This window comes from Opisthocomus hoazin, chromosome 11 (assembly GCF_030867145.1).
Source record: "Opisthocomus hoazin isolate bOpiHoa1 chromosome 11, bOpiHoa1.hap1, whole genome shotgun sequence".
Classification (NCBI taxonomy): domain Eukaryota; kingdom Metazoa; phylum Chordata; class Aves; order Opisthocomiformes; family Opisthocomidae; genus Opisthocomus; species Opisthocomus hoazin.
The window spans coordinates 6,454,619-6,478,493 of NC_134424.1; the positions used below are offsets into that span (position 1 = coordinate 6,454,619).

General features: G+C 40.8%; 1 protein-coding gene across 3 annotated transcripts in view; it reads right to left on the reverse strand.

Moving 5' to 3' along the window:
- Positions 1-1,871: 1,871 nt before the first annotated feature.
- The window catches only part of TAFA1 (TAFA chemokine like family member 1), a 236,099-nt gene continuing 214,095 nt past the window's right edge, over positions 1,872-23,875 (reverse strand). For all 3 annotated transcript variants that reach the window (XM_075432474.1, XM_075432472.1, XM_009936639.2), the window contains 2 exons: positions 9,367-9,491; positions 1,872-4,554 (listed from right to left, as the gene is read on the reverse strand). In XM_075432474.1, coding sequence (XP_075288589.1) covers positions 4,537-4,554; positions 9,367-9,491 — 143 coding nt within the window. In that variant the 3' untranslated portion in view covers positions 1,872-4,536. The remainder of the gene's footprint in view (positions 4,555-9,366; positions 9,492-23,875) is intronic.

A 23,875-nucleotide genomic window follows, 5' to 3' on the forward strand; every position in this document is an offset into this window, starting at 1 on the left:
ATACCAAGCAAAGAAGCATGACCCATTTCTTTGTCAGGCAAGCTCTAAATCCTGCTTAGTGGGACGTGACTGAGGTACTGATAAAAGAGAAGCTCATTTTAGGCCACCGTATTCATCCTGCCGCTGAAGGAGAAACAAAGACTGCCACCTCCACATGAGGTGCATGTGCTCTCCGAGCCCAGGTACGTTGATCTCTACAGCTTCGCTATCATCTGTAATTATATTTGGATGATACAGTGAAACAGAAAAGCGGCTGTCCTGGGTTCAGCTGAGATAGAGTTAATTTTCACAACAAGCTGATTGGGCTGACCCAAGCAGCCAATCAGATGGGACATTCTATACCATGTGACACCATGCTCAGTATTTACGTGGGGAGCTGCCTGTAGGAGAAGATTTTGCTACTTGGAAGCAAGCTGAGCATTGGGTGGTGAGAACACTGCACGTTGTATCTGCTTTTTATCAGGATTGTTGATTGTTGTTTTCTTCTCCCTTTGCTGTTCTGTTAAGCTGATTCTCTTCCTGTCCCACCAGGGAGGGGGAAGGAGTGAGAGAGTGACTGCGTGGTTCTTTGTTGCAAACTGAGGCAAAACCACAACAGCGGCAAATGAGGAGAGTCAGAAACATAACTATTCATTTTATAATGGGCAAATATACAAGCAATACACCGCTGAAAGGCTCTGCGAACTCTGTTAATGGCCGATCAATAGGTCTGATGAGAGCATCACTCACCGCAAACTGTATCACCTTCAGTAATTACTGATGGGCCTTTCTCTGCATCATGCCGAGTTTGGGTGCACAGCATGCTGTTCGGAATTGTTGGCCATAGCAGTGGACTTTCTCCTTGGGCCTTTTTTTCTTCAACTATAGTGTGCAGCATATTCAAAGCAATATCAAGTCATACCACACTGAGCTTTTTATTACCCGAGATTTTTTGGATAGAAGCACATAATCTAGATTTTCTGAGTCGAGGCAGATGGTGGTTACTTTTTTCTTTTTTTTTTCATTATTTTTTCCAACTTGTACATTTTAGATTTACATAACTTGGTTTCACACATCTGAAGAAGAAACACTGACATAAATCTAAGTTTAGCTTTGATGCATTTACAAATATTTTTCTTTTTTCCCTGACATGACTCTGTCTAGACTTCTGCCAGAAAACAAGGACTTCAACTTTCTCTTCTGTTGCTGTAAATACCTTTTAACATTGTGCAGCAAATGGCATGACTTTCACTGTCTCATGAGGATGTGAGACCCATTCACTCCACCACTGAAACGTACTGGGTTTCAGTCGGCCAAGCTCTGACATCTTCCCACTACACACGGTGTTACTATGTGTACCGCTGAAATACAGGATCATTGTGACTCCAGGCTGGTTGAATTTTTTTATTATTGTTTTTAGTTTGGTTCACCAAAACAACGAAGGTTAGCTGCATCCAGCTCTTAATTTGACTTCACGTTTTATTAGTCATTATTTTTTGCAAAGGCCTTAATTCCCCTCTAAAACATTTTAATTAAAACAGCAATTTCTCAGTGATGCACTTCATGAGCAGATTTTGCAGCAACTTCAAAGAGCCGCAGATGCTTACTGAATTTGGTCTGGTGGTATTTGAGGCTGCCTACTGGCAAAGAAAATTTCATAAACATCTCTAAGAAACGTTGCTGTGGTAATGACAACATTTCCTTCTTATATTTTAGCAAGTCTAATATTTCCCAGTCTCAACAGGCACATTTCACAGACACAGGTGTAAGCATTGTTATCTACTCAGTCTGAGCTGTCAGATACACTGCTGTGGGGTAAATACCGCTCCATGGTGATACCTCGGGCTTTGGCAAAGGGTACAAGAGGCCAGGGGTTAGTGTGTTGTGTGTGGGTTGTCTTACAGGGCTTCAGTAGACTGGGAATAAGGAAACCAAAGGTAAATTTCTGATTGATATCCCACAACCCTCCAATGTGATTTTGGATAGCCATTAACTTTGTGTGCCTCAGTTCCCGCTGGCAAAGGGATGATAACATAGCCTGGCTTTTGATGGCCTCATCTCCTGGTGGCGGGGTCTATCTTTTAGTGCACCAAGAGCTTCCTGGCTTTAGAGGGCCCTGGGGTTTTTAAAGTGATGTTCTAGTAAAATTGAGAAATGCTAAGGATTATTTTGGAGGAGTTTCTCCTTTCTTGTGGCAGGTGAGCCTGGATCTGGTCTGATGATCTTATTTTGGGACTGTACCTATCTGTGGGTAACCAGACGGGCAGTGGTCCTCTTCAAATTGAGATGATGGGACTAGGGACACACAGCCATGGCAGAGTGTATCTAAAACATAGACTAGGGTCCAGGTATCTTCTGTGGTTTAGGCAGGTGTCTGTAGCCAGAAAATACATGGCCAGTCAGGCTGGCCTCCATGTGCTAGAACCTACAACTGGTGGTGAGACTCATGCTCCTATTTAGTCTTTCTCTGCACTGAAAAAAAAGAAGTTTATTCCCTGGACGCTTTTCACTCTCATATCTTTTTGAAGAGGAAATAATAGCGGTACTTGTAAACAGCGTATCCATTTCCACTGTGAGCATCAGGCAAGGACCAGTGTGGAAAGCCTGCATGGAGTATGGCGTGACATGTCATGTAGCTGCTTTAATACACAGTGTAATTACAGTGACACATTTCTGCCTCTTGAAGCATTGGGGATTGAAGTGGTTGTCCTGAATGAGAAAGTTAGTGGGAGAATTTTGACCAACTCTAGGTTGGGAAGTGCGGCACTTGCATTGGATTAAAAGTGATCAGCATGGCCAAAGGGGTCCTGTGAGAGACCATTAAGCAGGCTGAACGGAAATTGGAAATATTGAAGAAAAGAAGCTGGACTGGATAGAACAAGTTTTACAATTCCCTTTTCCTCTTTGATTCGATAGTGTTAGGCATACTGAAGGGTAGATTGCACAGACATATGCATGACAGCAAGATACTTTTCTACACGAATAAACCCCCTGAAATTAATTGGACTGCTCATGAAAGTGCCTGGGAGTGTGAACTGGGTTTGCACATTTCAGCCCTCAGATTTGATCTTTCTTCAGCAGCACAAGGACCAGGCTGCATGGTAAACAGCAACAGTTTAGCTACAAATGTGAATTCAAACTGATCGCAGTGAACAGATCAATGTCTCTGTGGATGTATCCTTGCTGAAGAGCATCTCCAGTCAGCTGAATTGACCTTAGTAAGAAACAGATTAAAATTAAACCGAAAGAAACTATTCCTGAAACAAAAGCAGGGCTCAGGCACAGTTTACTTACTACAAACCGTTATGTGTTTGCTGCACCACGGAATTGCCCATGTGTATACTTTTAGCTGGTGGCAAACGCCCTTAATGGGACGTAGCCTGGCCTGCAATGAGGGAAGCTTAATTTTAGGTGGTTCTCCTGTGTGTGCTGTGGGATAGGAGCACACAGCCAGGCAGTACCTTGTGTGCGGGTGTGCCTGAGCATTCGAGCCATCCACAGAGGCATTCGCTTAAGCCAAAACGCTTGTTCACCAATTGTAAATGGGCTCGTAAAGAACCAAATTGTATGTAAAATCCCTCTTGCGTGTTGGTCTGGAAAGAAATAGCTTTGTCGTTGCTTCAAAGAATTAGTGAGCCGACAACGCAAAGCTTTGGAGTTGGTGATTGGGTTTTTACTGTAGTCTCTATGAGCTATACAAAGTCTGAAGACACTGTATGTACAGCACATCTTTAATAAGAAGGGAGCTCACAGTCTACCAAACTCTGCCAAATAAACTTTTAATACATACTGTACTTCACTCAGTAGTTGTCCATCTCTTCTTCATGGAGTATCTAACAGCTCTAAAAATATTTTCTTGGAAGAGGATAGAATTATCGTTGTTATATATCAATCAAGTATGGTTAATGAAGCAAAGCCAGCATGCTAGTATTGCACAAGGGGAAAAGCCTCCAGAACACAAAATGGAACAACAAATGCCCTCAAAATTCTGCTGAAGGGAACAGGAAGCTCTGGATGCCGCATCGGTAGGACTTGTGTAGCTCTTAGGCGTCCTTGTACCGCAGAAGGTTTGCTTTGCCTCTTCACTGCCACGTTTCTCTCTGAAATAGGTAGGGATCTTCCAGACCATTACAAAAAAGAAAAAAAAAATTACAGCAGCTGCAGCAAAGTGTGGTACTATTCAATTTCTTGAAGAGTGAGGCTTTTATTTCAAAATATCTTATATTAATATATATATATTTCTATATATATACTTTAACTGGTATAAAGTAAATTGTAGATCCAAACTTATACTGTTGTTTGTACTTCGCAATCTTGGAAACTTTACCAAAGGAATGATTTTCTTCGTTTTTATTTCCAGCTGTCAAAAATCAGGGGCATTATTTCCACTGAATATTTTCTTTCACACAGTAAAGCCACTGTTGTTATCTGGTAAACAGTCAAAGTGCAAATAAGAAATCCATTTGGCTTGGAAATGCTGAGATGATTTTAACCTTTCAATACTTTGTCCTCATAAATCAGCAGGGCTTTCACTGTCTCCATGAAGATGGCGCTCTGTTAGGTCCTCGGGTGGATCTGCAGTAAGAAAGTTTGAAAGAGTCAGTTATATAAAGTATGTTATGAGAGGAAAGAAACACCCAGACTTTGCCCTGCTCATGATATAGCCGAGTTTAAATCACAGTATTTTAGGGAGGGGTCTTTTCTCTCGGGGCTGCAGGGATTTAAGGATGTGCAAGAGGTAGACCCTGAGCGAGCTCCTGCTTGTGCCTTGGGAGATCCTGGCTGCGCATCGATCATCTGGGCTGGTGGTGCAGGAGATGCCGGCACAGCTTTGGGTGTGGGGCCGTGCTCACCCCAGCCTTCCACCCTCCCCTTCTCAGAGCGATGCTGGTAGCTCCTGCTAGGCAAGGACATGCAGATGGATCCATCTTTCAGGTTGGTTTGGACCCCCACCAACCCACTTACCCAAAGAGGGGTAGGACAGCGGTGACTAGCTATATGGCAGACTGGAAAGCCTGACTGACTTCATCTACTCACTCTGGGTGAGACAAGACAGCCTGCAACGGACCGTAAAGCCATCGCTCTTTATAACTAACACCACAATTGATCTGAGTGAGTGCACTAATGGCTTGAAGAGGAAATACCACCGCCTGGGGTTTTTTCAGAATGCTGAAATAGGAACGACAGACCAGAAGCAAAAATAGCTCTCTCGAGGAGAGGCTTTTGTTGCTTTCCCGCACTGATATACACAGATGAACGGCACAAGGGGTCCAACGCTTTGCTAGACGATTAGGTCAGCAACGAAACTCAAATTGACTTGAATATGAGCACGCTTGAGCAGCTATAAATTATTAGCTGAACACTAAGTGATATGCTGAAATGCAGCAGTAAGTCTTATAGCAACAGATACTTACTATCTTGCACTCTACTGCTTTGAACTGACCTCTTAATTACAGAGACTGTTATCACAAATATAGGGGGCTTTCTTCACTGCTCTACAGAAAAACTTAATCTGGAAGTCATCTGACATACTAACCTAGTTGGACTACTTAAAAAAAGAAAACAAAACTCTGGCTTCAATTACAACATCCTTCCTTCCCCCAGTTCCCATTTCATGCTCTCCTGGTTTGCCACTGACAAGTGACCCTGGTGGGTTTTCTCTCTCGGGAATGAGTACATCCCTTTCTCATTTGTATGCTGCCGCAAGGATTCGTGTGGTTGGTGCAGGAGCAGGGAATGAGAAGGGACCGTGGTGCCGAGGGGCCGTGGGCAGCTCAGGTGCTATTTGCTGCAGCAGGAGATGAGCAGTGGCTGCTAAGAAATGTGATGCACTGTAAAAATGGCCTGCATTTCTCTGATGGCAAAATATACAGTAAACCAAGTGTTACTCTGGAAACTGGGGGGGTGGGTGGGCTGTAACGTAGGGCACAGGCTGTGAAGCTGGGGAGATTCTCTGTGCTGAGCTGCTCTGCCAGTCCCCAAGTGCTCAACGCTTTAATTTCCATCCTCTGCAGTATCAGCAAAAAACAACCTTGCCGAAGCATTTAGAGGGCTAGTACATGAACACCAGGTGTTATTAGTATGGATTACATAAAAAGGGCATTTTCCAGTGCAGTGTGCGCATGAGGCCAGGCAGAAAGCCCTGGGGAGGAGCACCATGTTCCTCAAGGGCCCTGCAGAGCAATGCACAGGAAGCTGTGTGTAGACACTGACCAGACGTCCAAGAGCTCAGATGAGAAGCCACAAAACATGGGATGCATGAAGAGTTTTCATGTGTTTCAGCAGTTCTGGTTCTCATAGGCATTTATGTGCCCTTGTGGGCACCATCTCCCAGCATCCAGACTGAGACCGTGCTCTTGCATTTCCCCTGCTGCCAGCTGCTCTGCTGACATGTAGTGATGTGATCTCCAGCCAGGTCCTAGTACTGCTCCAAGATTCCCACATTTTTAAGTAAAGCATTGAAACTTATGTTCTTAAACAACAAAAGAGTGAATAGGGATTAAAAGACGTGTTGAAACTGCTCCAAAAATTGAATTATGAAATTATTTCTTTCCAGTGTTTCTCATCTGCTCTGACCATCAATAGAAAACAAATCGATTTACAGAGGCTGTGAGCTTTATATCTTTGGCTTTTACAACTTAATTAGTGAGCTATGCTAAAGAACTAAACACAGGAACAAATGCATGAAAAGGAAGGAGTGGGGATGTGCTGGCAGAGCCTTCACTGGATCTGTTGTCCACCTTCCTCTGACGCCAATCAGTATTAATCACATCTGAGAACCAACCATGAAGTAATACACTACACTGTAAAATTACATATATTGTGTGCATAAATGTATTGATTTATATATACATACACAAATGCTTACATACTATTTACTGTGGGCCTTGAAGAGTATACTCATACGGATTTTAATCCTGAGAGTCATAAATGCGAATGTTTTCCTTGCCAGGACAGCAGCTGCCTAACATAAATGTATTTAGTGTAAGGAAAAGCCTTCATTAAAGCAGTTTGCAGTTTACAGTCTATGGTGACTTGCTCTAGCTTTTTGGCTAATCACTACAGATATATCTAGGATGTTGACTGATTCATCCTGTTTCTTCTGCTTTCTTAACTTCCTTAACTACATAAATTAAACACACATGGCCCAATTTTGCAGCCTGGTCTGGGCTCAGTACAGATTACAGAGGAATCTCTTTCTCTGATGCCATCTGAAATGACAAAGAAAAGAAAAACAATGCCCATTTCAGGATCTGATTGCTCCTATTATTTTATATTTATGTTGTTAGACTTGATGCAGCAGTATGGATTCAAGCAAAGTTTCAGGGATTAGGAAATAGAATTTTTGCTTAGAAAATGCAAAAGACAGTTGCTAAGCACATCATGTCATGTTGCCTTTGTCAATTGGGTTCTGTAATGATATTTTAAAGCTACAAAGCAAAATTCTACTGGAAGCAGCACCATAAGGTAGTCCACTCACAAGCTAATTAAAATAACTCCTGTGGGTAAATGAAGAAATATTTTTTCAGTTATGAGCGCTCGCTCTGTAAGTATTTAATTTAACTGAAATACAATAATGCATACTGAATAGATTGGACCATACATCTGCATACTAATGAAGCTGCTAAATTTCTAGCGATCACTTCTAGATGTAGGCTATCGCCTAAAACTAGTTTATGTGATGAGGTTTGGGGGAGTTAAGAGCAGGACAATTTCACAGAAAAAAGCAAATGCAATTCCTAAGTGATATAATTTGCAGAAAGACTGCAGAAGTACTGAATTATTGTAATTTAACAAAAGTATAACATACTTCTTCATGTTGCTTATTACTTCTTTAATATCACTTTCTTCCATTTTAAATCCCTAATTTGGTGAGAAAAGCGATGCTTCACTGAAAAGGGCATGTAGCAGGTTTGTTTTTTGTTGGTTTTTTTTTTTTTTTTTTTTTTTTTTAATTGCACTGCAAGGCACATGTATTAGGCACAATCCTCCAGTGGTGTTTCAGTTGTGAGCATAGAGTGGTCTCGAGCAGCAATGACACTGCTGAAAGAAATTGAGTCAAGGAATCACAGTTCCCTCCATGCTTTCTCCTTTGCTCTGGGAGATGACAAAGAGATAATACGCATCCTGTTTCAGGGGCCACTTTACTGCCTTCTGTGAAGAAAACCTTCTCAGTTAGTATGCATCCTAGTAATTTAATGTGGTGGTGAGATTAGCCATGCCGGAAGGCACTGTTCGAGAAACTAGGGTTGCAATATAAAACATTAATCCTGGGGGAAGGAAAGAAAACAATTCAGATGGCATGGGGATCAGCTGGGGTAAAATCTCTTCCTTCAACAAAAGCCCTACAAGACATGAAAAATTACTAGAGTTAGGACTGCAGAAAAAGGAATACGTCTGGAAATCATGACATTAAGCTTCACGTTCCTGTGAATTAGAAGCTGGGTATAAGTATGTAGAATGTCTTATTAAGCAGGGAAAAAATTCTTGGAAGTTTGCTTATTTTCATTTAGCAGGCTTCAAATATTGTTTTCCACTTCACTGAAAACCAGAATTTATTCATTTATAAAAAATATTTTGACTTGACAACCATGTAATTTTCTTGGAAAAAAATTCAGTTGTGGTATGAAAATAATTTAATTAAAACTGTTGAATACAGGTATAGGTGGCAGTTTTAAGAAAATGGTGGTGAAACATTGCACAATGCAAAAGAAAACCTAGAATCTATTTTTGAAAACCACTTTTTTTTCCAAAGGTAATCTCATAGTAGGAGAAGCTCAGCCAGCATATTCATGCTCATCTCTTTGCAGCCATATCTAGGTGTTTTCCGAGCTATGCATGGTGAAAGTTGTCGTCACCTGTTGGCTGTGTTACCTGAATCTTCAGCATCTCAAGAGCATGTCACTAATGGGTGCATGGGGCTAGAGCTACTCTGAAGCAAGACCTGAAATGCAGATTTGAGTCCTCAGCACCATTTTATGCTACAGAGCACCTGTACAGCTGCTAATACAAAGGTGCCCTGGAACAGCCAAGGAATGGATGTAGGGTAGACCAGATCCCTTCCTTCTAATGTTCTTCCCTTTAGGCACCAGAAGGGGACCAAGTGATGTGCAAGAACTCTTTTTCTGAGGTGACAATGACTGTAAGAAAGTGACCTGGCAATTCAGCAGCTCCGACCTGCTGGTTATCAAACCTGGACTTAGCTGACCAGCCTGAAGCCATGCAAATTTTCACTAAATTATGGCCAGAAGTGTTGGGTGGCTAGGGATGCAGTGATCTTTAAGATTTTTAGAGCAGACACGATGATGGAAAAGATATGCATGAGCATCTATCAGTGGCTCCCTTTCCTATTAAGACCTCCAAGGTACAGACAGAAAGACGACTTACTCTGGTGGTCTTGATTTTATTGCCCGTCGCACACATCCATCCAGAATTATCAGGCAATGTCTTACATTCCTCTCCTTCTAGGCAGGGCTCCATCTCACACCACCATTTCCCAATCACTATTGAAGCTAAAAGAGAAAAGACAATGTTCACAACTATGTTATAATGAAAAATCTAATTCAATGATATCTCAAGGGTCTAGCACTGCATTTAAGAGGTAAAGTGTCCCTTCTAAACACTTTAGTTGAAATTTAGTTGCAAAGATTTCACATTTTATGACTTGTTTTGCATCCTATATTCTCTAAGACAGTGCACTGCTTGCCATAGCTTCCTTATACATGAGATCTAGGCTCCTGTCATGCTGTGACTGTGGGGAATGCTGTGATGGCAATACTGCCTCAGACCAAAGGATCATCCACCCCAGCAGCCTGTCTCTGTGAGTGGCCAGTCGGATCTTTATAGATGTATACAAGATCAAGGTAGGTTGAAAAAGATTTTCCCCAGAATATTCTCCGGGTCTTCAGGACTTGTGGCTCAGGGTACTCCAGAACAAACGATGTCTGCTTTGCTCTCAATACCTTCAGCTGGCTTTTTCTTCCACAGAACTGTGCAGAAGTTTTTGAACCCATGCATACTTTTAGCTTTCAGAATATCCCATGGCAGGGAGCATCATAACTAGAAACAGAAGGTAACACTGAAGAGCAGCAGAAGTTCAGTTTGTTGAAACATGATTATGAATTTTATAGAAACCGTATTATCTCTAACAGTAACTTTTAATTTCCAAATATTTAATGTAAATAATAACAGTGTTTGGATCTTGTTGTTTGAATTTAATTGACACATATGTTAACAACCTTGAGTGTACCTTAATGAAATTTCTTGCATGGGAATTGGTATCTGTCTATAACCTTAACCGTATCTTAATGACATTTTTTGTCTGGGGATTTTGATCAACTTTAGCTAACCTTGCAACTGTGACTAGTTGGTGCATGAGTGGCTCTGTCTGTGGTTTGTTTTCCCTGGCAAGAATTAATTTCATGGTTGCTCTCATGAAGCCTAACTGTCAAAGCTTCTCCCACACTGACTCCACGAGAGATGCTAAACCCTTTTGTACCTCCCCACACAGCTGCCTCAAGCCCATGAAATGCCCTTGAAGCAGCAGACTACCTTGTACTACACCATTCAGCTCTGGAAAATGCCCTGATGTGCATACATTGATTTAAGGACATTTCAGAGTTAAAATCTTGATTTATTTTTTATCTAGTTGTAATCAGCTTATGCTCACAAAGTCTTAAGGAAACACCCAAAGACGTATCTGCAGCAGCTGCAAATGTCCATCCCCTTAATACGACCAAACCACACTGAAAAAAAAGTGCACCAAACCCACAGATACTCCTAGACTAAAAAGTGTGTATCACTAGACCATTTCATCACGCAAGGGGAGGATCTGCATGGCACACAGAGCAGGAGACTGTAGAGTTACAAGGCACAAAAGAGGGACTTTGGCACTGCTCAGTAACACCTGAACTGCACTCTAGTTTTCGGGTTGGGAGAGGTGGACACGAGGTGACAATGGCTTCAAAGTTATGTATCATCAGCATTGTCCACACAGTTATACCCGTCACGTTATCTTCCCAGACCTGCTGTTATCCCACCTAAACAGCTGCCTTTATTGCTCCCATCTGAATTTACTAGGGATGGTTCTGCTTTTGATCTTAGTTCTGAAAAGAAAACTACCTTTGCACAGGACTGTTCCAATTCAGCATTTTGTTTTCCATTGTGGTCCATGAAAAATGAACTATTGCTAGAGGAGTCAACCCTCAGCCACTTTGTCTGGCAGCCTCACATAATTCGCTCTGCTTAATGCTCCCCTGCCTTTCTGATCCATCTTCCTTTGCTGCAGACTAACAAACAGCACACACACAGATGCAGGCATGTAGGTGTGTAATACTATAAATGTATATCTACAAATGGGAGACTTACGTACACAGGCTTACACCCAAACTAAGCCAAATTCTCTATTATATAGGCAAGAATGTAACAGAGAGAAATAATTTAGATTGGTTAAATGAATATGAAAATATGTCATGGGCCCAGAAAGGAAGCTATTTTTCATGTAAATCTGGTACTAAAGTCTTGGAAATAAAAATGGTAAATACAGAGTGGGAAATCCTGTAAAGAAGGTGACATCCATTAAATTTCACTTTTATTTCCTTTAAAGTGCATTTCAGATGTTCTTTGGAACGGTGAGATCTTTGTTCCTCAGATAAGCTGGACAAACCAGTCTCTGCCACTTGTTGAGGGACATGGTTGAGCTGAATGGCATATGGTCAAGATATTTGGTGGCCATGCTGGAGTGCATCCAAGTATAGCCCATCTTATTGAAAAACAAACCAGAATGAGAAGCAGTATTTCTGGCCCAGCTAATTAACTCTAATGGGAAGCTACTGCAATTCAGGAGTCCAAGTTATTATCTCTAAAGTAGGCCTTCACTTGGTATGTGATTACACCAGCAGACTTACTGAGTAACTGTCCTGACAGGGATATGGTTTCATCTGCTGAGCTTACTTGAAACACAGGGAGAAACACCTTGGGTTTGAAAGCTCCTTTGGTCTGGAAGAAGAGGAGTAAGTTGAAGCAAGTAATCTAAATTTATTATAGAATGAATAGAATAGAATAGAATAGTCAGTTGGAAGGGACCTACAACAGTCATCTATCTCTCTGTGTTGCCTTTCCTATTTCTTCTCACAGCTTATACCTAATTTTTATAATGTAATATATAATTTTTCCATATGTACAACACACAAAAAATGTCTTTACACCTGTGCTTGCAAGGCAGTTTAATGATTCTATTCACACATCATTTTCAGAAGGGTATCATTAATGCTGCTAACAGTGGAGAAAAGAAGTATCTCTCTCTGCTATGCATGAAAAGGCACACGAGGGCTGAATACGCACTCTAATAATAGATTGTGCAGTGGGCAAAGTGAAAAACCATATCCTGCTAAATACTGGTCTTCACAGCAATCATCAGAACAGAGCATCCTCAAAATACGTGAGGAGAATCCTGTGATATGGAATCAAAAGCGATGATCATAATTATTTACTAGTAGCAGTGTTGTAGCATTAAATAACCATGGAGAAGGATCCTATAGTGCTAGGTACAAACTGAAAACCACAAAACCGAATGCCCTGGCCTAGGGAGTTTACAAAGTAAAACAGAGATATGAGATGAATACAGACTGAGGGGCAGCACAGAGAAGGAACGCTGTTCATAACAAATAAAATGATCTAACTACTTACTGATGCTGTTAAATACAGGCCAAATATTCAGGTATTGACCTTGAAAAATAATCAAAAGCAAAGTCAGTGCTGCACCCTAATGTCAATTGATCCGTCTAACAGGGAGCAGGTTTTAGTACATGTATATAGAGATATAAATTTGTGATCAAAGTGCTGACGCAATCACAAGGTAGCGCACCCAAAGGTCCACCAGTGAGCACCCCCACCTGTCCCTATGCACTATAGCTGGGCTGGAGACACGGTTCGTTTTATAAAGGGGAAAATAAGGCCATTTGAGATGAAAAGCTCTTATTTGTGTCTAATCTGTAAGTGGTCAAAATCCTTTGTAAGTGTGAAGCACTATAAAGCTCGCTGTGGTCTAGTCCTCAGCACCACGCTGCGACAAGGGTGTCCAGAGCCCAATGAAAATTATTTCCTTTGAGTCTTGTGTTTGTAGATTTTCTCTTCCATTAAGAGCCTTTTAATCTTTAGGACCACTTGTCCTTCTTGAGCACTGCTAATCCTTTGAGGTCTACTTGATTTCAAAGTTTTACCCATCCAGCTCTGTTCAAAGAGGCAAGAAAAACCTTTCAGATGAATCACAGTTTGCTGCGTTTGAGATGAGGTACACCTGTATGGGGAGGGGGAAGAAAGCTTCCCCGGGGAATACAATGCGGCTTCTCTACATTTGGGTTATGTCGCTCTGCGAAGTGCTGAAGCGGTTGTGCATGAGAGAGAATTGTTCACGTTAAGATGCTTTCCCTCAGGGCAGTTTGCATTCAAGATCTCCCACATCGTGAGGAACCTGAGCTTCTCTGTGACCCGAACTGCTAATTCTGGATGAGAATTGCAGACTCCCGCTAGTCACCAGGCATCACAGGCTGTGAGTGCTCACATCATGCTGAATTAGATGCCTGTAACATTTTGGAGTGGTTTTCCCTGTGTTCTGGGGAATACATGAAGCAAGGAGCTCTTTCATTCAAGGCTGATTTGACTGAGACGGATACCCTCAGCCATGGGGAAAGAAAAAGGATATGATATAAAAAGGCTTGACTACTCCTACTTTGTTCGTGTTTTGTTTTGTTTTTGTTCCCCAGCTCCTGCTAATGTAAATAAGGGATTGTTTGTATCTGAGTTCTTTTCAAGAAAATGCCCCTTTTAGAAGAATATTACACTCTAAACATACAACTAATGGAGCTGGGGAGAAAAGCAACTTTCTTCAGAAAATTCTCGAGATTTTTTTACAGTCCAATTCACACTGTTTTTTTTTAATCCCTGTTTGCAAAGCCATAGAAAATTTTAGATAAAAACATTTAACTTTTGATGTATTTAGTCTGAATGGATTAACAGACAAAAAATCATTTGGTTGAAATGGCATTTTCTAATCATGGGTACCAAACAGAGAAACAAACTACAGAGACGAGATCTGGCACAAAGATTGAATATAGGGAAAAAGGAAGAGAATAGCTTGTGTTTGCTAGTGTTTACACAATTCTATTGCATTTTAAAATGAGTTTGTTCCCAACATAATGCTCAGAGCCTTGGGTGGCTGCAGGGAACTTCCAGCTTAGACTGAATTCAGTGAGCTTCAGCCTGCAAAGTTCACAAGAACCTTTCTAGGTTGCATAATGGCAGTGACCACTTTTTGACTTGTTCTTGCGTATTGCCTGGAGCACAAAGGTTTGATGCACGGAGAGAGTTGGCTGGGGACATTTTCCCCTTGGATTTCAGTAAAAAATTATGCTATTATGCAGTTACAGTAAAAATGCACTGAACACTTCAAATATCTACACCTAAACTGAGATCAAATCAACATGGAAACACTAACCATTCCATCACCTTCCTCTTGGATCAAGCAATACTTGGAAAAAAATACATAATTCGTTTGATTAAAACTTCCTTGTTGAACTCCCGAACTTGTTGAGTTTCTCATTTCTCAGTCTTCAAGTTCTTGCATTAAACTGCAGGTACTTAGTTGTTCAAAGCGGTGATGAGCTGCCCCTTACAGGTGATGAACAGGACATGGGCAGAGGCTGGTCTGGGAGAAAATGTGAGCTCACAGCCCAGAAATTTGCAGGCGCTTGCTTGTGTCATGTTTGCCACTCCAGTGTGTATAAAAAATGCAAAGACTTTTTTTGCAGATAGAATTCTCCTTGAACTTCTCTGCGTTTGTATTTAGGAAATTGCTTTAACAGTATGACAAACTGTATATGACAATAAGTATAAAGACACTATATTTAACAATGTAACAATATGACAATACTCGCAGAGTAATATATAACTTTAATTCATGTTTATACAAGACCCTGAAATATGAAAACAGAGCAAAGTATCATCATACATTTTTCAACAGTTTTGAGGGAACATGCTATGTATAAAAATGTTGTAAGATTGCTTCTGCGTTTGGCATTATAAAGGCACAGCAGCTATCTCTTTTTGCCTGTGATAAAGCGTACACATTTTGTTTATATAGAAATAGAATACAAAGGAATAGAGATATTAGATTGCGCTTCTTCCTGATCATAGGTATCATGTTACTCCAAAGAATGAGAAGCAGAGTTTGTTTTCAAAACCAGTATGACACTCATTGCAGGGTGGGAAAGTTTTTACTGTAAGTATAAAACATTCCATTTTAATCTAGTTTCCACCAGAGAAGATTGATATAAATAAAATTTAAATAGAGAACACACTTCACAGATGCCAGCAGTGAAAAAGAATTTGTCAGCTTAATGAAAAGATATCAATTTTCTCCACTTTACGCAGTAAATTGTGAGTCATTTTCTAAATAGATTAGATTAAAGGAAAGATCAAACTCTGTGTGAGAGACTCTTGCACTGATGGAGACTTTTGGCAATGGGAATAACACAGAGGTAGGTAAAAATCTTTCAGGTCGTTTTGTTGATTTTTTTTAAAAAGCTGATATAAACTGGAATAGGAGAGTCTGCAACCCTGTGCTCACCTACTCCTTATAAACCAAAATCTCGGAGAATTGAATGAGACGTGTAGTTTCTCTTACTTTATTGGGATGCCATGTGGTGCGGAATGAATTACAGGGGAGGATGAGAAAACTGGAGTGAAAGAACATGTCATCTGAAGGGTTATGTATTTCATAAACAGGCTGAGATACCATTTACTCTAGGAGTTGTAAAGCAGTAGTCTGATAAGTTAAAGAATACAAATCGGAAACAAAAGATTTCAGGTTGAATAATGCTGTCTAGGAGAAATACAGGATGCTTCCTACAGGGAGTCCATCAAACTATCTGCTTTAATTCAATCTTACTCAATTTTAGAAGCATCAATCTAATGCTCACGCAGTGTAATCCTCCGCAGGCTTTGATAACAGACCTCTCACAACTCTGGGAAGACTGACATTTCTCCAGTTTAAAATACAAGCACAGTGCAGTCAGTCTGGCAAGCGATGTCTCATATCTCCTAATTGCCTCAGATCTAGTCTTGCTGAGTTAATTTAATATTTTTTAATTGTAGTAAACATTAAAGAGAGATCATCATATTAAATTTTTTCTTCCTATTGCAATATTAAAATAAAATTTTCATATAATTGCAATATTCTCCAGGTTTTTGAACAATGTTTTATTAATTCACTGGCAGCAACTTTAGAAAGAATGGAATGTTTTTATATTTTTCCATCCAGAATTCTTGATTTTTCACTGCAATATATTTAGCAGCCAGAGCAGCGTATTTTTAAGAGTGTAGTAAGTGCCTGAGCAACCCTGTGGGCTGCACTAAAATATACCCATGAAGTATGAAAGGGTAGATTAGACACAAAGAATCCATAAACAATTTCCATTTAAGATCTGCATAAACCAGCAAAAAGGGTGCTAATTCAACAGCATGATAGGACTCACTAGTGAAGAAACACTTACATTGCCATTTTCTAACAGTTGGCATGCTGTTAGGGAAATTTGAATAAATAAGCATGCTGTAGATTTCCCTCAGAAGAACATGACTAATAGAGACAGTGGTGGCCAATGGCCTGAGAATCAGAAACTCCTGAGGCTTGTTTAATCCCAGCTCTGCTTCTGACTTCCTCTGCTACTACAGGTAAATCATCTTCTTGCTATACCAGTTTTCCATTTGTAATTTTCTTTACTTAAGAGGATAAGCGATTTTTTGCCTTGCTTCCTTGTATGTTCCCCTCTGTCTTTACTGACCTGTTGAGCTTCAACACTGTCTTGCAGCCATTTGGGACTGATCCTTTTTCCGCACTTGTGCAAAAACTAGAAGCATGGTGTCACGGACTCGGACTGCGCTTCCTAGGTACTACAACAATAAATAATAACATTAGAACTATATGAAGTCTGTGTGCTGCCAGGAGGTTTTTAAGCACATGCCTGACTTTCAGATGAATAGACACAGTCTGTTAAAGAGTGAATTTCCAAGCAAAATACCTTGGAACTTGCAAGGCAATTTCTAGTCCTCAATGCTGTTCAGCCTGGGAGGGTTGTACGCTGCAGCTTTGTCATTTTTCCATGTCCCTCTCTTTGCACCTTTAGAAACAAATGTTGCTTAGACATATGGCTGAGGAGCATCCATAACTGAAGTAAGACCACGATTTCTCATAGGTGGCACCTTCATGGTGAGTGAACATGCATCTTCATGTCCCTGAGTGCACTAAAAATGACAGTACTCAAGTCATCTGAGTACTTACAAAGTGTGCACAGCTGTTCCGAGGTAAAAACCTCTGTTTTGTTAGCTAGGTAAGTAGATGAAAACATCCAGATTTTAAGGAGAACTGTAGGATTTGTGTAATTATCTTCTGAGTCGGGTAGATCTCAGAGAACTCACAGCACTGAATACAGGCCAATGAAAAGCAATCAGAATTTTCTTAGGCCCTGTAGTTCAACTTGTGAGACCTTTTCCATGTCTCAAATGTTAAGGTAATAAAAAAACGGAGCCACCAGAAGCTGTTAGGCTTGGAGGCCAATGGGTTGTAGCACTCCTTCCCAGAGATGTCAGAAGGTCCCTGGTCAGCCGAATTGAGCTTGGCAGCTGGCTCTCAACCCCTGTACAGTTCTACTTTGCCAATGCTGTACTGAAAAGACATTGTTGGCTTTTTTAATTATTCCACATTTCACTGAGCTCAGACATGACCAATGCCTGACATTTTTTCTCTGACAGTTATGGATCATAGTTGATACTATAACTGAACCTTCACTGCATTGTCTGTCTGGAAACTCGACTTCTGCAATGAAAGGCAGAGCAAACCTCAAGAAGTCAGGTTTTTGCAGATACCTGGGCCAGAGAGAAAGGACATGAAATGATAAAATAAACCATGTATGATAAATTTGCCTCCCTAAAAGTGTGTAGTGTGTTATATGACCTTCCAGAGTGCTAGGACACAGCCTTACATTTTTTCTTGGAAATTCTTGAATTCATGCACAGCAACATGCATCTAAGGCAAGCGCTGAGCCACCCACCTTTATTTAGAGTTTTATGCTTGTGAGTTTATTGGTGTTTGACATAACCTTACTGCAAAGACAGTGGGTTATTTGAGAGCAACCTGCTGACACTAATGAGTGCTAATGAGACTAACGAAAACATGAAATGCTTACATGTAGCGAGCTGAAATGAATACAGGTGGCCAAGAATCCCCTCCCAACATGTATGGGGAAAATTGATCTTTTGTAGGTTAGGGAGACCCATTGCTGCTATTTATTACTGACGTTTGGAACTGAATCCATCCCTTGCTGCAGAACAAGGCTGAGAGCAGGCTGATAAAATATTTGTGCAGAGTAGCAGTGTTATTTACATCTTATCTGAACTGCTTCTAGATAGCCTAGTGAAAGCTTAATCTTATAATCTTATATATTTAATGAAATGCCAATGAACTGCAGCATAATTTTGTCTTTTTGGAAAGACAATAGGAAGCTGCTTATAAATATTCACACACATGTTTCAGCCCAGGGTTGAGGACTGGTGCGCCATGAAAGAAGAAAAAGCTCTCCATGCAGTGTTAATTTTTCATTAATAATAATTCATTAATAAAGTAAATGAATGAGTTGAAATGCAGAATGAGAAGAGCCAGACTGTGAGATGAGGATAAAGGAAGTACACAGAGGCTTGTGGGTGGCCTTGCAATACTATTCCTCCAGTGGCTACAAAGACCCTAAGTCATGTATATGTGTGTGTGTGTGTGTGTGTGTATATATCTATCTATATCTCTCCGACAGGGTCCTGTGGTCCTGATGCTCCTGTGGAAGTGTTTTCTCACACAACCAACATTGCTGGGAAATGACTGTGGTAAATTAAAGATTGCTATGACTGTCCCTCGTCATGGTGGAAGTGAGCACCCAACAGGAACAGTTATTGCCTGTTTTTGCATTAGAAACCAACGATCCACATTTAGGGTCTGATCTAACAGTTACTGAAGAAACAGGAAAAAAATCCTCCTTAGCTTTTGTAAGCTTTAAACCAAATCTGGCATCTATAAAAGTTGCCGTTTGCTCAAACGTGAATCCCCTCTGCTGCAGGAGGCTGGGTTTAGTGAAATGAAAGGGAAAAGCTGCAAGATGGGCTCTGAAGGGTGAAAGTCTATTACGAAATTTTGACTGAATGAGGTGCCAGAAATATAGCTTAGCAGCAAAGCACTCTATGAAAGAACACTGAAAATGAATAAATTATATAACTGTAACGCATTTATAAGGCATAACAAAGCATGCATAATATATTGGATAGTTATCAGTTATGAAATTAAGATCTGGTGTGCTGCTTGGGTATAAATTGTATAGTATTTGTCTCTTCTTGTTTCCAGTCCACAGAGAAGATTCCTGTAAACAAATAAATAAGGAAAATTCTTCCATCGAATATTTAGACATTAATAACACATAATATGATTATGTTATTGGTCAATGAAACTTAGCTTTGTATATGTTTTTCCAGGGGAAAATGATTTTTTTTTTTTAAATGCAAGCTATTACATTGCCACTGTTTATTTTCCTGTGAAAAATACCAAGTTCTCTGTGCTTTAAAGGCCTAAGGCTGAATCTCTAAGTTTAGAAAATGCTGAAATGTTTATGGCTGGGGTTCCAGACCTCTCTCTGTAATAGTGAGGGCTGTCAGGTGGGTACCTGCTGTTGAAGAAAGCATGTGAGGATGGAAGAAGTGGTAAAAGAAATGAAAGCACACCAATCTCTGATCACTGTGAGCAGTAGAAGGGTGATGTTTCTCCTAAAATCTGGATGTCAAGGAATTTCTGGAAAAGGAGACCGCTAAGAGGTGTGAAGTACATAAAGCCGCCTGCTACACTTCCCTTAAAAAGGGAAGATTTCTGAATCAAAACACTCCAGAATTCTGAGCTCATTATAAGAATCTAATGTCTTAAAATTGTCTGAATGTCAGCACTGGTCTGAGCCTCTTGCTGGGTTGAGTGGTACTGGCAGATTCAGTAACATAGAATCACAAAATCACAGAATGGTAGGGGTTGGAAAGGACCTCTGTGGGTCATCTAGTCCAACCCCCCTGCCAAAGCAGGGTCACCTACAATAGGCTGCACAGGACCTTGTCCAGGCGGGTCTTGAATATTTCCAGAGAAGGAGACTCCACAACCTCCCTGGGCAGCCTGTTCCAGGGCTCCGTCACCCTCAGAGGGAAGAAGTTCTTCCTCATGTTCAGCTGGAGCTTCCTCTGCTTCAGTTTGTGCCCATTGTCCCTTGTCCTATCACTGGGCACCACTGAAAAGAGTTTGGCCCCATCCTCCTGACACCCAGCCTTGAGATATTTGTAAGCATATATTAGGTCCCCTCACAGCCTTCTCTTCTTCAGGCTGAACAAGCCCAGCTCCCTCAGCCTTTCCTCGTAGGAGAGATGCTCCAGTCCCCTCACCATCCTCATAGCCCTAAACACATTGAGGTGTGTGATTAAATACAGATTTCATCCATCACCTTTATGAATCAGGTTTGCGATTTTATAGGAGAAGCCTTGCCTGAGGTCTTATCCTTTTGGGCAAGCTGACACAGCCATGTGAAGATGGTGTTGGGGTATAAGCAGCTGCTTGCTGGCAGCATCACAGTGGCAGGACGTGGCTCTGGAGGGACCTTCTTGTCCTCCTCAGTCCCATCAATGCAAGCACCTGCTGGTGCAGTCATCCTTATGTCCCAAACACTCACCGTCACGTGTCTTTGTCCTGTCTAGTAGCAGTAAAGCTGCCTAACTGCTCCATGGCTGGTGATTAAAACACTTCTCAGGTAGTCGCAAGTTCTTGAAGTGCTTAACCTAATGCCTCATAACATGTTCTTGGTATGTTCTTCTTACCCCTGAAATGTCCTGCCTGTTGTGTCCTGGCAGCCTAATAAAAATTGCACAAAACTCTTATCCAATGGACACACATGCAGAAGAACCACAGCCTTACAGCTGTTTGATTTTCAGGGTAAAGTGGTGTGGATCAGAGCCCTGATGAGTGTAACCATGGATGAGCCAGGGTGCACTGGGAAAGGATGGGTGCAGCACTTTGCTATTGTCAGACCATATCACCTAATGGAGTGTGTTTATGACAGACTGGTTTAGAGCTGGTGGAGCGTTATTTAAACCCCCACCAACCAACACACGGCAAACTAGGGTCAGGTGCCCTGTCCTCTCGCTGTAGGGATGATTCAATTTGAAATGATAAACTACAGGAGCTTTTGTTGTCCTAATGATGGTACTATGAACTTACACGCAGTGTGCCACTTTACACACAGTGGTACCAAAGGCAGAGCTTGCAAATTTCTTTAGGAGGTAGTTTAGTTAAATTGCAATTATCTCTGCTGTGAAGAGATGATACGGTCCAAATTCTTTTCCATGAATTGGGGATTGCTGTGGTATAAATAATACACCTACAAAGCACTTAAATCTCCACAGTCCAGCTTTCAAAATTTATCTCAGAGGGGCACTGTTTAAAATCTGTGTGGAGGAAGCTGTTTTCAAAGGTTATGTTAAATGAGCCAACTGCCACTCCACAAGGTAATTACTGATTTATTAAAAGTGTTGTATTCATTCAAATGTCTTTGTTCTGTGATGCAAGACAAGTGTAATTTTGTTTTAAAGATTAAAGGAACATTTGTTTTTTGTAAACAAATCCCTAGCTACTATTACAAATTACATCATGCATAATCTTGACATGATAGATTTGGAGATATTTCAGTGCAACAATGCCAGTGCAAATGGAACAAGAACTGCGAGACTGAACAAAAATTGATGAATTGAGCACACGATACTTTGTATCTCGTATCATAGCTTAATTACTGCTTCAATATGCATGGAATAAGAGAAGTAACTCCATTATAAATGCTTATCAGCAAGACTTCAAAACAGTGAAATTCATGAGTGGATATTAAACTGACCTTAACTGACAAGCTTTTATTTGAAATTATGTTTTCCTTCAGTGCTCATAATACTTATTTACTCTGAAATATTTTACGGAGCTGAGAAGTCTGTTAATGGGCACTTGAAATTTCATGGCCATGTTGGTATTGGCACAGCTCATGTCTTTTTGCCTCCATTCAATTTCACTCTGAGTTGTATTATTTTAAAAGACGAAAATTCACTACCATTTACTACACCCCACTGGGGTTTTTTTCCCTCTTTTTTACCTTGGAAGACTCACAGCATTGCGTTTCTAGGTAAATCTTTGCTACAAATAATTGACATGATAACCTTACTCTCTCCTCCTTAGAGTGAATAATCCTGGATTTATACAAGCATCATTATTTCCTATGTAATGCACAAGATGTGCTCTTGAACAAATAACCAGACGGAACCAGCTGTGAGTCTTAGACTCCAGATACTCCAGGAATCTCGGGCACACTCCGGTGAGATGATTCTTAGCTATGAAGCTGTAAGCTCTATTCTCATAGCTACAAATAGGAGTTTAACATTTTATTTTTCACAAACATCTGTCCTTGTTCTACTTGATCTCATTAATACTCATACAAAATGAATGTAAATGGAGCCTGAGCATGCCCAGCGCAAGTTCTTTTACAAATCTGAGCATGAATTAGCGTAACATGCTTTGCAGAATATGCTCAGCTCTGCCCGTTGCAAAATGTATGCAAGCAGAAGCCCTCCAAATCTGAACAGCTAAACAAAGATACTGAGAATTGTTATAGTTACTAGCAAACTGAACAGGAAGTTGTTTTAGCTGAAATTTTATAATACTCTCTGTTCATCTTTCTAAAGCACTTTAAAACAGCACAAGGTTGAAATAGCTGGGGTTTATTTCTGACCAGTCACCTCCACAAATACTTTAAAGTGAAAAGCAGATCAAATAGGGAAGATAATCGGCTAGTGAATCCCCCTAATTCTGGGCATTATGTTGCAGTCCTCATGCTAGTAAGATCTCTGATATTCTGCTTTAGCAGTGATCACCAATGAAAGAGCAGATGGATGGAGAAGAGAAGCAGGTGAGTGGACAAGAGTTGAGAAAACTGTAAAGGCTGGTTACGTAAAGCTAATCTGTATCACCATTCCTCATAGAGGTGAGCCCGTCTTTACAAGTGCTTTGGTTCTATCAACCATCACAAGCTCAGAGTCTGAGGCTTTACAGCAGGAGCATCTCTTGGTCTGTCCTGAATGACCACAAACTGACTTTATCATGTTCGCAAGAAATCCACGCGTCTGCCTCAAGATTCTCTTTGAACACAGGATGGTTAAGAAACAAGCTCATGGTGAAGGGGATCACCATCGAATATCTCTTTCTCGTTAACAGTTTAATTATCCATTACCTGAATTCTGCAGAAGTACTTCTGTCCCGATTGGCACCTGCTATTTGTAATGTGCAATGTGCTTGACAGCCAGACATGACCTTGTGCAAAGAGACTGGGACTCAAAAGATGAGAATGTCTAAAAAGTGAGTCTTCACCTTACCAACCAACATTGCAAAACTAAGAAATCTGAAGCTTCCTCCCATCTGGAAAAGAATTTCAACAGTTTATCCAGAGAAGTTTTTGCTATCCTGCAGCTGTCAATTTTTACTTAATTTTATTTTTTGCCTGTCCTCTCGTACATGAAATCCCCTTGCACTGTTCAAGTTTATCTTCCATGGAGTTGTAGGATTGATATTCTTTCCACTGCCACTTACAGGATCTGACTTCTCATTCAATCAATCGATCTGTGTGAATGATTTCTTGTTTCACTTGCTGCGAGCTTCTCCTAGTACCTGTATCTCCCCTTCTGCTCCTAAATTCAGTCTCCACACCTGTGATCTCAAAGTCAAGCCTGGGAACCGATGGCTCCC